This window comes from Nelumbo lutea, chromosome 3, assembly GCF_056320005.1.
Source record: "Nelumbo lutea isolate HS-2025 chromosome 3, American lotus-T2T, whole genome shotgun sequence".
Lineage (NCBI taxonomy): Eukaryota > Viridiplantae > Streptophyta > Magnoliopsida > Proteales > Nelumbonaceae > Nelumbo > Nelumbo lutea.
This window is the reverse complement of record NC_142686.1, coordinates 93451398-93471502: the sequence shown is the minus strand read 5'-3', so window position 1 is coordinate 93471502 and position 20105 is coordinate 93451398. Positions and strand designations below refer to the sequence as shown.

Here is a 20105-nt window from a genome sequence, read left to right as displayed (position 1 = left end):
AATCTCTTTTAGACTTTGTCCATTAAAATAGTTATTGATTGAGAAAATGTCTCAACAAACAGGGAGAAGTGTCTCATCCCAGTGGAGGCTAATCCCAATTATTTAGAGAAATTTGTGGGTAGTTCCTATCCATTGGAACAAACCCAATAGTTATAAAAGGGTCCATAAATTAAACCCAAAGTAAAGAGTGCACTTGGACTATGGAGGACATATTTCCCTCTCAGCATAACACTCTCTTAATCTCTCTTATTTTGATTATTAGCAATTTTAGTTGTGGTAGAACATTGCCCTCCACTTGGGTTGTTGAAAAAGTTTGGGCCCCGTATCCAAACTTGGCACACGTTCCTAGAATATCATCAACACCATCAAAGTCTTTCATTACCTTGTACTAATGTGTTGTTTACTTCTCTTGCAATGTATTTCAGCAGATATGTTTTCCTAGAGAGCTGGAAAAGAGCCTTCTGGTTCCTCCACTCAGTTCCATTGGTGTATGTGATTGCATTACAAACCACAGGTTTCCTGGCCTTAAAGTAGGATAAACACTGAAAGTTCTTCCACAAACCTCTTGAACATCCAGTCAGTCATACGAACTACAGGTAACAGGGTTCCAATAGCACAGAAAAGTCAAACAAGTAACACTAGGAACCATAGGGGAACGACCCATTCAAAGAAAAAGTAGTCTTGATTGTGCTTTTTAATTATTGAAATATTGTCAGGAAACTGGTATCAGTAGTCATTTCAGTCACACTAAACAAAAAAAAAAGTGAAATATTCAGAAAATAAATGCATTGCAACACAATAGAAAACGTGACCCAAAGGTTCAAACACATAATTCAGGAACTTTGGAGAGTCAGTGACGCTTCTTCCCTGTTGCAACTTCCCAAGCTTGTAAGATATGGTTCACAATTTCCTCCACACCAAGCCCATGCTTAACCTGCATATATTTCACTGGTGTAGATACATAGTTGTCTATGGACAAAAGCATGTGGAACTCTAAATTTTCTTTCAGTGTTTTCTTACATATAAAACCCATTCAAAGTGGTTCAAACTCCTAAGATTGGCAATCTGACAATTGAAATTAAAGGAGCTCTGAGAAAAAAACGAAAACAAGAATGGCAGTAAAACTGGATGTGTCCCAATATGTGGCAATGCATGGAAAGATTTGTCACCAAGTTTACTAGATCAGTGTATAAGATTTTAAGGACAAGAAATGCTAAACAAAAGGAATAAAATACCCTTGTGTCTTATATAAAAATTACGAATACACAGTTTAACCAACAATAGAAGGATCAGGTTTCGGACTTGTCTTGCAGTCTATGTGGGAGCAGTGCTGAATCTACTGATCATTTGTGTATCCATTGCCCGTATTCTGCTTAGTTGTGGAACCATTTCCTCAGCTCCTTTGAGGGTATGCTGGGTGATGCCGAGGTCGGTTAAAGAGCTATTGTGTTGCTGGCAGCTTATGGGTTTGAGCAAGAAAAAGAAGACTGTCTGGAAGATGGTTCCAATTGCTGTAATTTGGTCCATCTGGACTGAGAGGAATAGAAGGATTTTCAGTAACAAGATTCCAAGTCCGGAAGAGTTAATTCAAAAATCAGTGGGCAAGCTGATTTCTTAGGTGTCTGTGGCTGCGGATTTTAGAAACTGTAATGTGTCAGAAGTATTTCTTTCTAGCTCTTGATGGAAAGTGTATTTGCTGATTTGATCAGTCAGCCTGTTCTGGGACTGATCTCAGACTCCTGTGTTTAATTTCTTATCAATAAATATTACTATACCTTTTCCAAAAAAAAAAAAAAATTTGAGGTCACAATGGAAACACTGCAAAGTGTAATTGAGAGAAGATTAAGACATAAGAGAGGAGTATCAGAAAAACCATCTTTCTTTATGGCATGAAGATCAATTATTAAGGCTATATTCTAAGTTCAAGGAGAAGCTTTGGGAAAGAGGAAAGATCTTAACATGATTTTTTTTTGTTAACCAATAAGGCATAATATGGGGGGCCATTATTTGGTGTTAATGGTAAAATCTTGGGCTGTCAAGCATGAGAACGTGGGTTCAAGTCTAAGAGCAGCCACTTTGTGCAAAAAGGCCAAAGGTTAGGACCATATCCAGTCCACTCCTCCCAAGACCCCAGATGGCAGGGATCTACATTAGGAAATGGTCTTTTAATCAGTAAGGCATTGTTAGAGTACACAAAACAGGGGTATTTTGGTCATTTGGGTTTATCTATTTGATAGTGAAGGGTCTGTTTTGTTTAAGTTTAAGTTATGTGTCCCATCACTTATGAGGGACAATATGGTCTTTCTTGTAACTATGTTATTGGAGATAAATACAAGTGGGCCGACTAGAGAGAGAACTGATTTTCCTCTACTGGCCTAACCCTTCTTCTCTTCTTCTTCTTCTTCTTCTTCTTCTTCTTCTCTACTGTAACCTAGGACTAAATAAGGTTTTCACATGGTATCAGAGCGCATGTAACAAGTTCAGATCTGCTCGTCTTGCTCTTTTATTCTGGTTTACCCAGTTTTTTTTATCGCCCTCCTCTCTAGGATTTTGCAGATTTCTCAAGAACCACTGGGAGATTAAGGGAAAGGTTGAAAAGGAGTGGTCGTTTTTCTCTGTAGAAGGACTTCATGCCTCCAGTTTATGGTGCAGTGGCTGTTTGTGGTGATTGGTAGGAAGCTCTCTATTCGATAGTATGAAGAGAGCGGGTTCAGGTGAACAGTGTTCAGCTGAGTACAAGTTGGTTCTGCAGAGTGCAGTGTAAGTGTATGGTTGAATGGCTGAGTGATTTCAGCCCTTGTATTTGGTGTGTGAATGGTTCTGCAGTGTGCAGTATAGGTGTTTGATTTAATGACTGAGTGATTTCAGCTCTTGTATTTGGTGTGTGAGTGGTTCTGCAATGTGTAGTACATGTGTTTGATTTAATGATTGAGTGATTTCAGCTTTTGTATTTGATGTGTAATGTGTATTTGAAGAAGTTGGTGGTGTTGAAAGTGAGATAAGTTTTGTGGAAGTGCGTGAGGTTGTGCTGAATATTTGAAGGTGAATACTCTACATATGGCAGTGATTTCTTTGTGAGGTAAGGTGATTTAGTTAAGATGGCATCGATTGGAGATGGGAATGACAATAAAACAGGCATTATGATTTCTCCAGATTACCTAAATGTTCAAATGACATCTATTAAGTTGAATGGTGAGAATTATGTGCCGTGGGCAAAATCTATGGAAGTGTTTTTAAAAGCCAAGAAAAAAGTAAAACATGTGAGAGAGGAGAAACCCTCCTCTGATTCTCTAGGGTTTAGTGATTGGGAACAGGAAGATGCACAAATAATGACATGGCTGTGGAATAGCATGGAACCAAAAATTAGCGTGAACTTTATGTTCCTAGATACAGCTAAAGAAATAGAGGTGATGGTGGTAACTAGAGGGGGAGGCCGTGGTAAAGGAAGAAGTAATGCCCCTAGGAATTGTACATACTGTGGATTAGAGGGGCACACGGTTAATTTCTACTATGATTTACATGGTCCACCCAACACTTGGGCTAATCATGCCGTGACTAAGGGTAGTGGTACAACTACTGAAAGTCAGCAAACCGACCTGATCCCCTTCACATCTACTGGTGTTTCTGGAAAGGAGATGGTGAGTGTACCCCATGCAATATATGAGCAATTCCTTCACACATCTTCTCAGCAGAACACAACTACCCTTGCCCATTCAGGTATGGCTTACTTGGCTTCCAAGCCTTCACACTAGATCATTGACTCCGGAGCCTCGGACCATATGTCTGGGACTCCTAATGTATTTTCTTCTCTTTCTCAGTCCTCCACATCTCAAACAGTTACTCTTGCTAATGGTTCTACATCTCCCATCAATGGTGTTGGTGATGTTGATCTCTCCTCCTTGTCTTTATCATCTGTTTTATATGTCGCCAAGTTCCCCTTTAACCTTATGTTTGTTAGTAGATTAACCAAGTCACTTAATTGTTCCATTCCCTCTTCTTGTGTGTTTCAGGATTTCAAGACGGGGATGAAGATTGGTGAAGGGCATGAGGTAGGTGGATTGTATTACCTTGATGGTGGTGGCCCTCCGGTAGCTTTTCAGTCGTCTTTTACTCCTCTTCAATGGCATTGCAAACTTGGTCATCCTTCTCTCAAGGCTCTGAAGTTGCTGGTTCCTTCCTTGAGTCATCTTTCATCTTTGGATTGTGAGTCATGTCAGCTTAGTAAACATCATAGAGTCTCTTTTAGTCCAAGAGTTGATAGTTGTGTCTTGAGTCATTTTTATTTAGTTTATTTTGATGTCTGGGGTCCAATCAAAGTGATGTCATACAATGGCTATAAGTATTTTGTAATTTTTGTTGATGACTTTTCAAGGATGACATGGATTTATCTTATGAAAGATCGCAGTGAATTGTTCTCTATTTTTCAAAAATTTTATGCTGAAATACGTACCCAATTTGGTGTTCATATTAAAATTCTTCGCTTTGATAATGCCAAAGAGTACACCTCAATACTATTTCAGCAATACTTAGAGCACCATGAGATAAAATTCATCAAACTTCTTGTGCCTACACCCCACAACAGAACGGTTTAACTAAACGGAAAAATCGACATCTCCTTGAAATTGCTCGGTCTTTGATGCTTAATATGAATGTCCCAAAGCATTTTTGGAGTGATGCTATCCTCACATCCTGTTTTCTCATCAATCGGATGCCCATGTCCATCCTTGGAAGTCAATCCCCCTTCTCGGTGTTGTTTCCCACCTTGTCTCCGTTTCCTCTCACCCCAAGAGTCTTTGGATGTGTTTGTTTTGTTCAAAACTTGGGGCCTGGTTTAGACAAGTTAGATGCACGAGCTACTAAGTGTATCTTCTTTAGCTACTCAAGGATTCAGAAAGGGTATAAGTGCTATAACCCTAACTTCCATAAGTTATTTGTGTGCTCCGATGTCACCTTCTTTGAATTGGTTCATTTTTTCTCAAATACTGTGGTTTCTTCTCCTTCCCCCGTAATTCCTCTTCCCGTCCCTGTTGCGGATCCCCTTCCCGTGGTTCCCATTCCAGTTGTAGATTCACCTCCCGTGCTAGTTACTACTGAGAGGCCACCAATCAGACAAGTGTATACTCACAGAAGAGCACCGGCCCCTCCTCCAATTCAGTCATCTTCGACAGATCCTGTCATTGCTTCTTCTCCTTTGGACCTTGATCTTCCTATTGCTTTGCAGAAAGGTAAACGCACTTGCACTTCTCATCCTATTTCACACTATGTTTCAGTTGCTCACCTTTCTGCTTCTCATCGCAACTTTATATTATTGCTATCATCTATTTCCATTCCGAAGACTGTCTAGGAAGCCCTTACCTCCCCAGGGTGGCGGCAAGCCATGGAAGATGAACTCTCTGCTCTACAACACAATCACACGTGGGGAACTCACTGCTCTTCCTCCTGGCAATATGGAGCGATAGCCAGGTTAGTGGCCAAGGGCTATTCTCAACTGTATGGTGTGGACTATATGGAGACATTTTCTCCTGTGGCTAAAATTGGTTCAGTTCGGATGTTGATTTCATTAGCTGCTATGTATGATTGGCCTCTTGTGCAACTTGACATAAAAAATGCTTTCCTACATAATCTCATTGAGGAAGTGTATATAGAGCAACCTCCAGGGTTTGTTGCTCAGGGGGAGGACGGTAAGGTTTGTAGACTCAAAAAGAAAATTTATGGCCTGAAACAATCTCCACGCGCATGGTTTGGCAGGTTCAGTGAAGTAGTGAAAGACTTTGGGATGAAACAGTGTTAGGTAGACCATTCTGTGTTCAGCCATGACTCAAAAGATGGGAAAATCTTTCTAGTGGTGTATGTGGATGATATTGTCATAACTGGAAGTGACAGTAATGGGATTGACAGGTTGAAGAAATTCCTAGATGACCACTTCAATACAAAAGATTTGGGTAAGATGAAGTACTTCCTAGGAATAGAAGTTGCAAGGTCAAGGCATGGAATTAACTTATGTCAAAGAAAATATGTTCTTGACCTACTTGAAGAAACAAGACTATTAGGTGCTAAACCAGTAGAGACTCCTATGGAACTTAATGTCAAATTGAGTGCTAATGCAGGTGAAGAGTTTGATGATCTTGGAAGATACAGGAGGTTGGTGGGAAAGTTGAATTATCTGACTATTACCCGACCAGATATATCATTTGCTGTGAGTATGGTGAGTCATTTTATGCAACATCATCGGATTCCTCATTGGGAAGCAACTCTAAGGATTGTTAGGTACCTAAAGGGTGCTCCAAGTCGTGGTTTGCTATACCAAAGTGGAGGGATTCTTGAAATAGCAGGGTATATAGATGCTGATTAGGCTGGCTCTATATCAAACAGGAGATCAACTACAGGGTATTGTACCTTCCTTGGTGGCAATCTTGTAACTTGGAAGAGCAAGAAGCAAACAGTGGTGGCAAGGAGTAGTGCAGAAGCTGAGTACAGAGCTATGGCTCATACCACGTGAACTAGTATGGTTGAAGAACTTGCTACAAGAGATGGGGGTTCTCGGTTGACAAACCCATGAGACTATACTATGATAACCAAGATTCTGTTCACATCTCTTCCAACCCAGTCTTCCATTAGAGAACCAAGCATATTGAGGTTGATTGTCACATTGTGAGAGAGAAAGTGATAAGTGGAGTGATAACCACATCTCATGTGAGCTCAGGAAATCAGTGGGCAGATCTCTTTACAAAGGGTTGTCTCGAGGTAGAGTAGATTATATTTGTGACAAGCTGAGACTACATGACATATACTCTCCAGCTTGAGGGGGAGTGTTAGAATACACAAAACAGGGGTATTTTGGTCATTTGAGTTTATCTATTTGAGAGTGAAAGGTCTGTTTTGTTTAAATTTAAGTTGTGTCCCATCACTTATGAGGGACAATATGGTCTTTCTTGTAACTATGTTATTGGAGATAAATACAAGTGGGTCGACTAGAGAGAGGACTGATTTTCCTCTACTGGCCGAACCCTTCTTCTTCTTCTCCTCCTCTTCTTCTTCTTCTTCTTCTTCTTCTCCTTCTTCTCTACTGTAGCCTAGGACTAAATAAGGTTTTCACAGGCATAATATAGAACTCTTAGATATAATGGAAGAAAATAACTTGAAAACAGGGATAATTTGCAGAGGCAGTGCCTCCAAAACAAGGACAGAAATATTCAGGGAGGTCTTAGAACTCAAGGTTTCAAAAACATGTAAAACTAAGAAATATATAATATATATGGTGTAGTTTTAGCAAAGATATGAGTAAGCATATGGGCCCATAGGAATGTGTGGGAGCCCAGATCTACTGATGAAGCTTCAGTAACAAAACATGGTGCTAAGCCACCATAGTTGGATAAGGGTGCATCTCTGGGGGCATTTGGGTCAATGGACCTACAAATGTTGATTACCAAAATGTCTCAGAGTCACTGCTTCAGATAATCAAGACAATTCAGTACTATGTTTTAATGCTGAAGCTTCAGCAGAAAATTAATACTTGACATATGGCCCTTTTGGGCCTCAAACCATGTTGGCATAAGGGGCCATAGGAATGTGTGGCAGTGTGGGAGCCCAGATCAAATGATGAAGCTTCAGAAACAAAACATGGTGCTGAGCCACCATAATTGGATAAGGGTGCATCTCTGGGGGCATTTGGGTCAGTGGACCTACAAATGTTGATTACCAAAATGTCTCAGAGTCACTGCTTCGGATAATCAAGGCAATTCAGCACTATGTTTTAATGCTGAAACTTCAGCAGAAAATTAATACTTGACGTATGGCCCTTTTGGGCCCCAAACCCTCTTGCTATGTCAAGGATTTCCATGTCATTTAGATTTATTCACAAAAGAGATATACTAAGGGGCTATTTAGTTCCACTGCCGTTTATTTGTATGAATTTTCCCTTGAAAATCGGGACAAAATGATTTTTGTTACTTTATGACAGCTAGTGCCACTAGGTGCCACATAAGACGAACAGTAAAAAAAGGCTCACCACTGGGGGAAATGTAAAAAATGACGTTTCCTCCAACAATGGCTCTCGCATAACCTGAGAAAAGCGTTTTATTGATAAACGGCTTAACCAAACAAAATTCAGAATCCATTGGTGAAACGCCTATGGCACCAATTTTCTGATAAACGGCAATGGAACTAAGCACCATCTAGATGGAACAGGATAGATTATTGTATTTCAATGCTCAAAGATCAAAAGTTTAAGAATTCCCCCAAAACATATATGTGCATGCACATGCATTTCCATATGCAAATACAACCTAAAAATTGTTAAATAAATATTTTAGTGATTTAAAATAAAATGTTTAGAAATAGTAAAAAAATTGTCATTTAAAAATGACTATTGGCATTAGTTAAATTTTGAACATTTTAATCCTTTGGAGAATTCTATTTCTTCTATTTCACTTTTAATAAAAAATCAGGAATCGAATTCCCCAAGTTATGAGTAAAATCCAAATATGAGAATTTTCACTAGAACTGTTAACCATGAGCTCCAGTCTGGAGTTTGACCTTTTGGATGGTTGCAGGTATATATCAAGAGTATGCTACAGACCTGAGCAAAGATAAAGGGTCCACCATCCCGCATCCGCAGTGCATCACGTTCCATGACTACCAAGTCAGCTCCAACTGCTGGTGCAATGTCAGTCTTGTTTATTACCTATATTTAGAAACACACAACTCAGGTTAATAGATTTCACCAGAAGCTGAAACAACAGCAACTACGACATTTATTAACGTACTAGGAGGTCAGCTTGGGTAATGCCTGGACCACCTTTTCGAGGTATTTTATCACCACCAGAGACATCTATTATGTATATGATATAGTCAGCCAACTCCCTGCTGAAGTTAGCAGCTAAATTATCTGCACCCAGATATTTATAACATGTTAGACATCCTTAGGTTAAAGCTCAGTTCCATGGACCTGGTTAGGAAACTAGAAAATGTTCTGTTCTCAGATTGGGATTAGGGAGACTCCAAATAACTTAAAATTACCAATTCATGAAACGCGACACTGCATCAAAAAGATCAGAAAATTACCTCCTCCAGATTCACAAAGAAGTAGGTCTGCTTTATACAAGTTAGAAAGCTCCTCAAGAGGACCTAAGTTAATACTGATGTCTTCCCTAATTGCAGCATGTGGACAGCCTCCGGTTTCTACAGCACGTATTCTTTCCTCTGGAAGTGCACCGTGCTTTATGAGAAACTCTCCATCCTCTTTTGTAAATATATCATTGGTCACCTGAAACAAGTTACAGAATTAAGATCCAGGATAAAAATTAGAGGCAGCATGTGAAGATGTTGGGCTATCAAGTTTGCAGTTGCAAGAACTGAAGTTAGAAAATAACTTAGTTGTTTTTTTATCCTTTTCTATTTCCCTATTTTTTTCAAGAAGATAACTGATACATTGAATTATATGGTAAAATGAAGGTTTTCCATGAGGGAACATGCAGGATGCAAAAAATATGAACAAGCAACCCAACTATTTTGGATAAAAAGTTCTCACAATACAAAAAGCCCTCCCAACCCATGTTTGGGATAGCCTGTAGGATTGATGTTTCTCTTATCTCATTAAAAAGGTGAACCAGTCTCTAAAGCCCAATTCCCATAATCAGGTTCCATCTGAGTCTCCCTCGATGACTATGGTAGGAATCTGAAGTTGACCTTTCTGGCCCCAAGAGAACTCCATAATCTCCATGGGGTATGGGTTCCAGATTGACCTGTCATCAAACCAGTCTAATGAGGCCATCATAAAAAGGGGGGGGGGGGGGTGGATTCCCATCTGCATATGGTTGATAGTTCTTATCCAATGTGATCAAATCCTTCTTTTTTTTCACTGATAGAATCTTACATTCACTTAAATACACGTCAGATCCTATAACTAAAATAAACAATAAGAGTTTTATCATTATCAGATTATGAAATCAAGAACAAAAAATAGTAAAATATAATGAGTATCTGAGTCACTTCACTCCCAAAGAAGATGTTGGCATGTGTAATTCAAAATACAAGTATATAAATAATCACATGGTTAAAGGTAGTGGTTTCTATCCACTGAGATGATGACATCTTTATTATAATATTATTTATTTTTAATCATTTATGTGCATAGAGCCACTAATAATATGGGATTTATTGAGTGGTTAGTAAATATGAACATTAGCATTCAATTGTTCAACCAACTACATGTCTTGACTTTAATATTAGTAGGCCAAGTAAATGGAGTCATGGAGATTGAACATAGAGGATAACAATCATATTTCTTATTGCGAACAATAGGATGAGTTTACTTTTATACTTGAACTTTGGCCAATATACATTTTCTGTTCATGCAGTTATGTTGACTATTGCAGAGGGTGTAGCTTTTGCTTTTCCAAAGGTGATGCAAGGAATGGAGAGAGAGATTTAACTTTTAAGAGGGAGCAATTTTCACTCTGAACCATTACACTGATAGCCTTGTGGTTAGAATTAGAACAAAGGGTTCTCGATTTTGAAACCAGATGTTGAGGTTTGGTACTATAACATATTACAATGATCAAACCTCCACTTCCTGAATAGGAAAAAAGAGAGAACTCCATATAATGAAGAAGGTTATAAAGTCTGGTACCTTGGTTCAATAGTTTATAAAAAGGGAGAGATTGAGTCTTACGTGATAGATGAATACCACTTACATTAAAAGAAAAATTCTATAAAACAGTTGTAAGGGAAGCTATGCTTTATAGAGCAGAGTGTTGGGCGGTCAAGAAACAACATGTCCAAAAAAAATGAGTGTGGCATAAATGTGTATGCTGAGATGGATGAGTGGAAAACTAGAAGCAATAGGGTCAGAAATGAAGTCGTTTGAAGGAACCTAGAATTATCTCCAATAGGCGATAAAATGAGAGAAGTTAAACTGAGATGGTTTGCTCATGTGAGTAGAAGATCATCTAATAGCACCTGTAAGAAGTGATTTGTTGCAAGTTGAAAAGGCTAGAAGCAAGGTTCAACAATTTTGTTACATAACGGCTGATACATATAATATTTGTGGGCTACCAATATGTTCATTTTAAGGTATTTTAAAAACTGTTTGTTTTATATATTAAATAATGTTATTTCCCTCCCCTTGTGAAATTTTGAAACAAAAAAGTGCAAGGTTCAAAACTTTGAACCTTGGCTAAAAGAGCTAGAGGTAGACCAAAAAGGACACTGGTTGAAGTAGTAAGAAATTATTTTAACGCTCATAAATTAACAATGAATATGGCATTAAACAGAATGGAATGGTGAAATATGATTCATGTGGCCAACCCCAAATGGTTGGGATGATGATGATGATGGAAGACAGGGAAGGGAAGTTACCTATGATTATGAGAATATATGTCTACTCTCCCTCTAGAAATAAAACCCAATTCCCTTGGTCTGCTCTTAGTAAGGATATTGCTAGGTGCATTTTCTATGGTTGTTCCCTTTGCAATCCTATGCCTTCTGGACCTTTTGGTAAAGGAATGGTTCTTTCACATGGTAGAGGTGCTATGATTATTGCCTTGTCTAGACAGTGGGAGATGGAAATTCAGTAATATGGGAAGTCTTTCTCACCTCCAAGGTCTCAAGTACTCCTCTCCTCTTCATGTTTTGAGGGATTAGATCTTGAGGACAATTCACAGATTGTTACAGGCTGCATGTTTAATTCTTCTTCATGCTGGTGGAGTATGAGAAATGCCACTGTAGGGCGGTAGAGTTAAGATTCTTGGTGGTTGGGATGAATACTCATTCTTCTGGATTCTAAGATCTTCCAGATCCATCACTGATTTTCTTACTAATGAAAATGTGAAGGGAGAACCTATGTACTGGGGTTTTTCTTTGCCAGCCTAAGGGCCATGCTTCGTATTGGATTGAGGTGCCTCTTCCTCTTGGCCTTTTCTTCCTGTTTGGATCTCCATTTTCTTAGAACCGTTTGTCTTATACCCCTTTATCCTCATAAATAAAATACTTTATTTTTATTTAAAAGAAAGAGAACCAAAAACTGCTAATAATAAAAAAATTTGACAAATCATAGTGGTATACTGCTTTTTTCGTCCCATCAGTTGCTAACTCCAACTTCATATTGATAAACATGAAATATTAATGCTTAAAGCCTGTAGGGTACATTGCTAACTCAAAACAAACATTGCACCAAATACATTTTTCAAAATATGGAGAAATAACTAGATTTTTTTTTTAAAGTACATGGACTATCAATGAAATATCAAAACAGATAATACGTACTGCGGCAAGACTGTACTTGTCACGCAAGAACTTGCATAATTGCAGCATTAAAGCTGTTTTTCTGTAGAATAATATAAAAGTTGTGTTAGTAAATATGAAAAAAAAATAGCATGTGAAACCTAAATGTTTACTGTAGGTTATGAAAAGAAAAAATTAGGATGCCCGTTGAAGGCAACAGATTTGGAACATTATAGTTTCCTTTTATCCTCATTATTTTTCCCTTTCTTCAACAATTGTTGCCATCTTTGGATTAGGACAGAAACAGAATCAGGTGAGTGAATTAGCCCTCCATTCCTCAAGTTTTCATATTATACAGTTTGACTACAAAGAAGATGGCATGCAGAACCAAGAAACTTGTGGAGCTGTAAGCATAAATTCTGCAGTTACAGAGGATTAAAATTGAGAGTTGGGGGTTTGCCAGTCATCTGAACTCCATGATTTAATCATTATACATAGATTAAAGTTGAGTGGTAGGGGATTTCAGATGAATTTTTCCATAATGCAAGCACACCCACAGGAAACTAGGAGTGAGATTACAATAAGTAGAAAAAATATTAAAATACAAACTGAAGCTAGAGATTTTTTTTTTTCAAAGGTAGAGTATCAATATGAATTGTTGTATGTGCAAATCCCTTTACGCCAGAATCCATGTACAAGTAAGGTTCTGTACAAAAAGATAGGATATGCAGTGCAAAAATATACATATTAGTGACAGTTGCAAGTTTTGAGATAATCATAGATATCATAACCAAAAGTACAGACGTTAGAGACTAAATCCCTAACCAAAATCTTAAAAAAAAAAAAACTAAATCAGTTACAAAAGAACATAGTAGAAATCTCCCAAATAGGCATCTGAAATTTTGGAATAAAATCATCATAGTTTGTCAGTATCAACTTACATTTAAGAACAAAATCCCGGAAACCTCAAAACCACAACGATTAATAAATGGAGGGAATTGATTATATTGGTAGAAATCCATAATCAGAAACCAAGAATAGATTCATATTAAATAATAAATATCAAAATATAATGAAAATCAATACATTTTCACTGAAATATAATAATAACTACCAAAAACCAAAGAAATAAAACAAATTAGAAATAAATAAAACACCAAAAATTGAAACAAAGTGCCAGAAACAAATACAATTTTCCCTCCGTGTGAATCTTAGAGCAAAACCCACTAAACGTACACATTACCAATTTTCTTTTTTTTTCACCATTTTAACCCAGACCCCAGATCTCACATAAATAATAGAAATCTCAGCTTTAATTAAGACAGTAAAAAAACACTGGTAGTCATATGAATCAAGAAATGAAATACCCTCCAAATATGAGCAAACTGAGAAATCAAACAGAAAACAGAAACCATACCCAGTCCCAACGGGCCCGCCAATACCAACAGTAAAAGCTCGTTCATTGAAATCTCTGTTGGTAAGTGGAGGAGCTCTTCTGCTAAAAAACCCAGGTGAGTATATGGGTTCATGTGAATGTGGTGCCAAACCATCATGGCTATGGTAAATTCTCCCATCAGCATCTACCCATGATGTCGTTTTTGAAGAAACATCTTGAGCTCTGATACACAGCGAGGAAGAAAAACAAGAAACTTAGAGGATTAATAAATCATATAAACTATCAAACCAAGCATGCCTGAGAAATTACTCATGGGTATGATGATGGTGGTGATAGTTGTGGTCTTGATAATGTTCATGGTGATGCTCATGGCCGTGATTATGATCTTCGGACGCCATTGACTGTTCTTCAAGCTTCTACTCCTGTTAGAAGTGTTATGAGAACCAAGACAGAAAGACATGAATTTATGATGATTGGTTAGTTAATTTTACGAAACTACCCCTACTTTTTCCTTCGAAGTCTTGTCTTATGTACCTCCAAATAGGTAAAACTCATTGACCTTTTAGCATTTCTCTTAAATTCATCGTAACTTTTGAAGATGTTGGTAAGTTGACGTTAAATACATTAACGGTAGGTAGATTACTATTTCATCCTTTTCTTTGTTATAACTAGAAAATAAATCAAAACTTTGATAAAAAACAATAAAAATATATTTTAAATATTTTTCTCTTAAATTCATTGTAACTTTTGAAGATGTTGGTAAGTTGACGTTAAATACATTAACGGTTGGTAGATTACTATTTCATCCTTTGTTTTGTTATAAATAGAAAATAAATCAAAACTTTGTTAAAAAACAAAAAAAATATATTTCAAATATTTTGATTTAAAAAAAAAAATTTCTCTGCCCATTTTACATATTTAAGTAAAAAGGGAATGCTTTTGATTCAAATCAAATTCACCTCACCTCCATATCTATTTACATATTACAACTGTCACTTTATTCTTTTAATTTCAAATGAAATAAGAGATAAGATCAAGAAAATATTTATGGTCAATAAGAGAACATGTGGTTTTGTAGAATCTAATGTCCACTTCTATCAATGTCAATTAGAACAAAGGTGTATTGAATAAAAATTAGGTTGACATAAAAATATGTTTAATAAGGCTGGCATGCCATTTAGGGGTAGTTTGGTCATAAAAGATGTTTTTATGTCGACATAGACAACTTCTAACAATGAACACTAAGAGTGCTCCAACCAATGGTGAGTTTTAGAAAACAAAAATCACTTACATGGGGTTCCTAAGACGTTTTGAAAACTTATGGTGAGTTTAAGAGAAATGATGAAAAGTCATGGTGAGTTTTAGACAATTTCCTTAAAAATAATCAATCTAATGTGTATGATTAATGATACATGTTTATCTGTCAAACCATGAAATGGATGAACAAATTGTTAGAGAGTATATGCCCTTAACTCCAATCAAATTGATGTACATATATATTTATTATAAATGAATAAAAGTACATTATTGTTTCATGTTGGTATTTGTATATTTCTGTGCAATTACCCCTTAAACTAGACACTTATGAAATTTGCGTTACTTTAGAATGTTCTCAGTTGTTGGATAGACTTGGGGAGTTGATCTTACCAAGGCTGACACTGATGTGCTACCAAAGAAATTTGGACAGCTTGTCTCAACTGCTAGGGTTAGATCCAAACATGTAGTGTGTGTTTGGATGAAACACTGAACCCAAACCATTTTCCAGTTATGCCTTGAACCTTGGAGATTGATGGGCAAAGTTGGAAAATTATACATAACCCCTATACTTGATTATGGTACTGCACTAGGTGTTGAATTGGACTGTCTTTGATATGCTAATCAGTGAGATCCATCAATGGTTAAAACCCGGGTATGTTGGGACAGTCTTAGAATTCACTTGAGTGGGTGATCATAGTGATAGGATCGACTCCTTTGTCGGACAAAGTGAATGATAGGACTTACACACTCTCTAATGGAAACCTAAATTGCCGGTAGTGTATTTCAACTGTGTTTGAGATTTAGTTTTGCAATATATATATATATTAATGTTTTGTGAAAAATGTTTGTAAAAGGTTTTAATTCCCAAGATCCATTCAGATAGAGAGTGCGACACTGTACCTTGTAGCCAGGGAGGTCCTTTCTTGTTGGATAGTGTTGTGATTTATGGGCCGAGAGGTTAAGTGTAAGAGACCATTATAGGCGTTCACTATGCTTAGCAGTAAATTTGGCTCTTCATAGGATGATTGAATTCAAGGATCATTTAGGTATAAATGTTGGGCTTATATTGAGCCCATAGTGATGTGTTCAGGCGTTCACTACGTTTAGCAGTAAATTTGGCTAAGCCTTTTCATAGATGTTGGGCTGAACCCATGTTGACTTATGTGAGGTCATTGTGGGGTCCCATGCCATACAAATCAGACCTAAGTTGGCTATGCAACACCTTGGGTCGTGAGCTTTTGAAAGAAATGGGCTTAAAGCCCATAATTAGTAAGATTAAGTAGTTTGTCACATGACAATTGTCATGTGCTCTAGGTCAAATTTGGGTTTGGAAATGGGTATGGAGCGCCCATCCTTTAAGAGGATACAATTTATCTCTTAATAAAGTCCAGATCCAAATTAGATTTGGATAATCTCCTAATTTGATTAATTAGGAGAGTGCTCCAAAAGGAGATAAAAGAAGAAGAGGGTGAACCAGATTAGAACACCACTCACTCTTGTTATCTTTTGTCTTCCAAGAAACCCTATCACGACCTAGGCTTTCAAGGATCGACAGAGACTAATTTTCTTATGATTTTTGCAAAAACAATTTAGAGGAATTTTAGGCTCACCTTCCCCAGTTCGACCAAAGCAGTTGGGTTGCAGTTTTGTTGAAAATTGTGTTACTGAATTAGCTTCATCTATACACTATGCCATATTTAGTGGAAGCTGGTTTTAGGACTTATTTAGGCGTGAACTTCCACCTCGGGATCTGTACTTGTGGTATTCATATCATGTATAAATTTCCCTTTTTGTTTGATTTCAAATCTGGTTTGGTTCAGTGCAAGATCGATCTTGAAAAATACAGTTTCCAAAACATAGGGAATTCGATTCCTAGAATGATTATGAAATTTTTGAAAATTTGCCTAGCCATTTAGCATGGTTCGCCCATCCATAAGATGGATCCTAACCCTTCCAACACATCTCTAGCCCTCAAATTTGGATCAAGGTTGATTAAATATTCTCAAGCATATGTGCAAGGCAGAGGGCACTCAAAGTGATTTGGGAGCATCGTTTATTTTGTGTATTTGGCACATTTGTAGTGAAAAAGACTATGAACCCATAGTTTGTACTTGGGCTACCTGTTCTTTGTAGTGAAAATGGAATTTTTAAATGGTGTAAATGGATATTTTGACTTTATTTTATTAATTTGTAAACAATAGAAGTTGAAAGAGGAAGATGATTGTTTTGTCTGGAGTAATATGGGAACTAAAATGATATGATCCCAAGTAAAATTAAGGAAGGAAGAAGGTGGTTCAAATTCTTATTGGTTTTTGGGATGCAAAATATGTATTGTCAAGACTATCAATATATCAAGTGAGAGTGCAAGTAATTGTTATAAACAAACATATGCAAATTTAAATTGTGTACAAATTTTGCATTAGATTTAGATTTGCATTAATGAAACTAGCCTCTTTTATATATCTATATTATTATAAAAAATATGAATGAGGGTGTGGAACTTTTTTTACTAAAATGTCCATGTTTGTGTATTTAGTCCATCTCTAATTGTGAGGATTGAAAATGTAATTTCAATTAATGCTTTTCACCTCATTTAATCCCCTCTCACTAAGTCTTATATTTATGGTACTCCCATTCTCTCTTATTAAATCTTATGTTTAAGTTATTTTCTTACTAATAAATGCTACTAGTTAGATCTATGTCCAATCATTTTTATCAAAGTGATGACTAAGCAATTCTACCATCTGAATCAAATTGATCAACCCATTAAGTTATATTCAGATAAATAATAAAATTTTTAAATAAAATAAATATAGAAAATTATAAAAATGTAAGTTAGACACATTTATGATACTTTTATTAATCAAATTAAAAAATATGTGTAATAAACAAGAATTATTTTTATTGATGATGAAAATGAAACCCGAAGCTTTGCAACGTAATATGAGGTGTTCACATAGTTGGATTTGGATTTTGCAATGTACATCTGATTAATAAGGCTCAGTTTGGAAAGGTTATAAATACAAATATGTACAATGCAAATATATAAAATATAATACAAAATACATGGTTTTGCACTCTACATATTTGTATTTGTACTTCTTCCAAACTAAGCCTAATGATAAAACAAAAATATAAAAAAATGCATAAATTTTATAGAAAATTTTGGATACATCATTATCATCATTTAGAATTGTTAGACAGTTGTATGCCCTTAGCTCCAATCAGAATGATGTACATTATGAATTTATTGTAAATGAATAAAGTACATATTTGATTCATGTTCCTGTGGTGTGTTTCTGTGTAATACTCTTAAACTATACACTTATGAGACTCGTGTTAGTTTAGAATGTTCACAGCCGTTGGATAAATCTGGGGAGATTTATCCTGCCAAGGCTGACACTAGTGTGCTGCCAAGTGTTGGGGTGGCTTGTCTCAGTTGCCAGGGTGAGACCCAAGGCACATGCAGTGTAGGATTAATTGAATCTTCGAATCGAACTAGATTTCCAGTATTGCCCTGGACCTTGGAGATTGGTGGGCAAAACTGAAAAGTTACACCTGACCCCTAGACTCGATTATGATACTGCACTAGGTGTCGGATTGGGCTATCTTTAATATGCCAATCAGTGAGATCCTTAGCAGGGGTCAAAACCTGGGTATTTTGGGACAGTCTGAGAATTCATCTGAGTGGGTGATCATAGTGACAGGATCAACCCCTTTGTCGGACAAAGATAATGATTGGGGATGCACTCTCTCTGATGGAAACCAAGACTGTTAGTAGCCGATTTCAATCGTTGAGATTTGTTTTGCAAAATATATTTTATATGAGATATAAAAGTATATATATTATGATTTCTAATTGTTTGAAAAAGGTTTTAATTCCTGGGATCCATATGAGCAGAGAGTGCAACATTGTTCCTTGTAGCCGAGGGAGAGGTCCTCTCTTGTCGGGCATTGTTTGATCATTATGGGTTGAGAGGTTAAGTGTAAGACCATTGAGGGTAATACCTGATGGGCTAATCTTGCATCTGCCCACAGTCCCTAGGTGTTACAAGGTGGATTGGCCCAAGGACCACTTAGGGTAAGTGTTGGGCCCATAGAGCCCATGTGATGGGTTTCAGAGGGTGCACTATCCATAACAGTGTATTCGACCAGGCCTTGTAACAAAGGCTGGGCTGAATCCATGTGGCTGATGTGTAGATCAATGTTTGGGTCCCACGCCATACAAGGAAGCCCAACTGGGCAGCAGTTTGGAAGGCTAAGTGAGCACATAACTTATTGGGCCTAAAGCCCATTTCAAACTGGGCTGATTTGATCAATTAAATAAGGGGCGAATTCTGAGATTGGATTAGTAGATAGGATAGGGTCCTAACCTATCCACTCAGAGAGTCCAGATCTAAATATGATTTAAATCTGGAAACCTCTTAATAGGATTAGGAGGGGGCTGATCTAATATGTAGATAAGATAATGGTTTATCCTTATCACTTAAAGGGAATTCTGATCCAAATATGATTTGGATCAACAACTCCTAATGGGATTACGAGCTGATCCCTTTAAGGTTATAAAAGGAGGAGGGGGCGGCAGCCTTTTGACACACTTCACAACCTGTCTTCAGAGCTGAAATCACAGAAGAGAAAATTCAGCACATCTACGAAAATTCTCTCTTGCTGCCTCCTTCCTGCCACCGCCACACTTGCCAATTCGATCTCCAGTTCAGTGGGGAAATCAAGATTGGATCTTGATATCAGTTCCTTGTGAAGGGACTGATAGGAAGTTGTGCTCACGTGCCGTCCTACTAATTCTTGTGAAGGATTAGGTTCTTGGGAAGAACACTGTTGATTCTGCTCCATCCTTGCCATCTTTAGTGGGAGCAGTCTTTGGATCATTCCTTGGGCGTGAACACCTTCATTGGGAGATATTATTTCTCCATATCAGGTATATCCCTTTCCTACTGCTTTTGTTCAGATTTGGTTTAGTTCTTGGTTCAATATTGATCATTGAAAAATATGATTTTTCTAAAATAGGGAATACGATTCCCAGTAGGATGGAGATAATTTTTTGAAATTCGCCCATTCTATTCCGCAAGATTTGGGCGTCCATACGATGGATATCTCATCCCCTTCAGAATTGCCACGTGCAAAGCACGTGCATATATACTTACTAGTAAAAAAATTAAATGGATTGTGGCCCACATCACTCAACTTTTGTCATTGGAAATATTTTAAGGGT

General features: G+C 37.2%; 2 protein-coding genes across 2 annotated transcripts; one reads left to right on the top strand and one right to left on the bottom strand.

Annotated features, from left to right (window-relative positions):
* Window positions 1-663: 663 nt before the first annotated feature.
* Window positions 664-14076, bottom strand: UREG (urease accessory protein G). The gene is made up of 7 exons (XM_088977287.1): window positions 13928-14076; window positions 13640-13840; window positions 12265-12325; window positions 9064-9265; window positions 8766-8887; window positions 8579-8683; window positions 664-934 (listed from the first exon to the last, which is right to left on the bottom strand). The coding sequence occupies exons 1-7, from the start codon at window positions 14014-14016 to the stop codon at window positions 851-853; spliced, it is 864 nt and encodes a 287-aa protein (XP_088833413.1). The 5' UTR covers window positions 14017-14076; the 3' UTR covers window positions 664-850.
* On the top strand, window positions 2356-4386 carry LOC148866913 (uncharacterized). The gene is made up of 2 exons (XM_088977288.1): window positions 2356-3717; window positions 4011-4386. The coding sequence occupies exons 1-2, from the start codon at window positions 3099-3101 to the stop codon at window positions 4037-4039; spliced, it is 648 nt and encodes a 215-aa protein (XP_088833414.1). The 5' UTR covers window positions 2356-3098; the 3' UTR covers window positions 4040-4386.
* Window positions 14077-20105: the final 6029 nt, after the last annotated feature.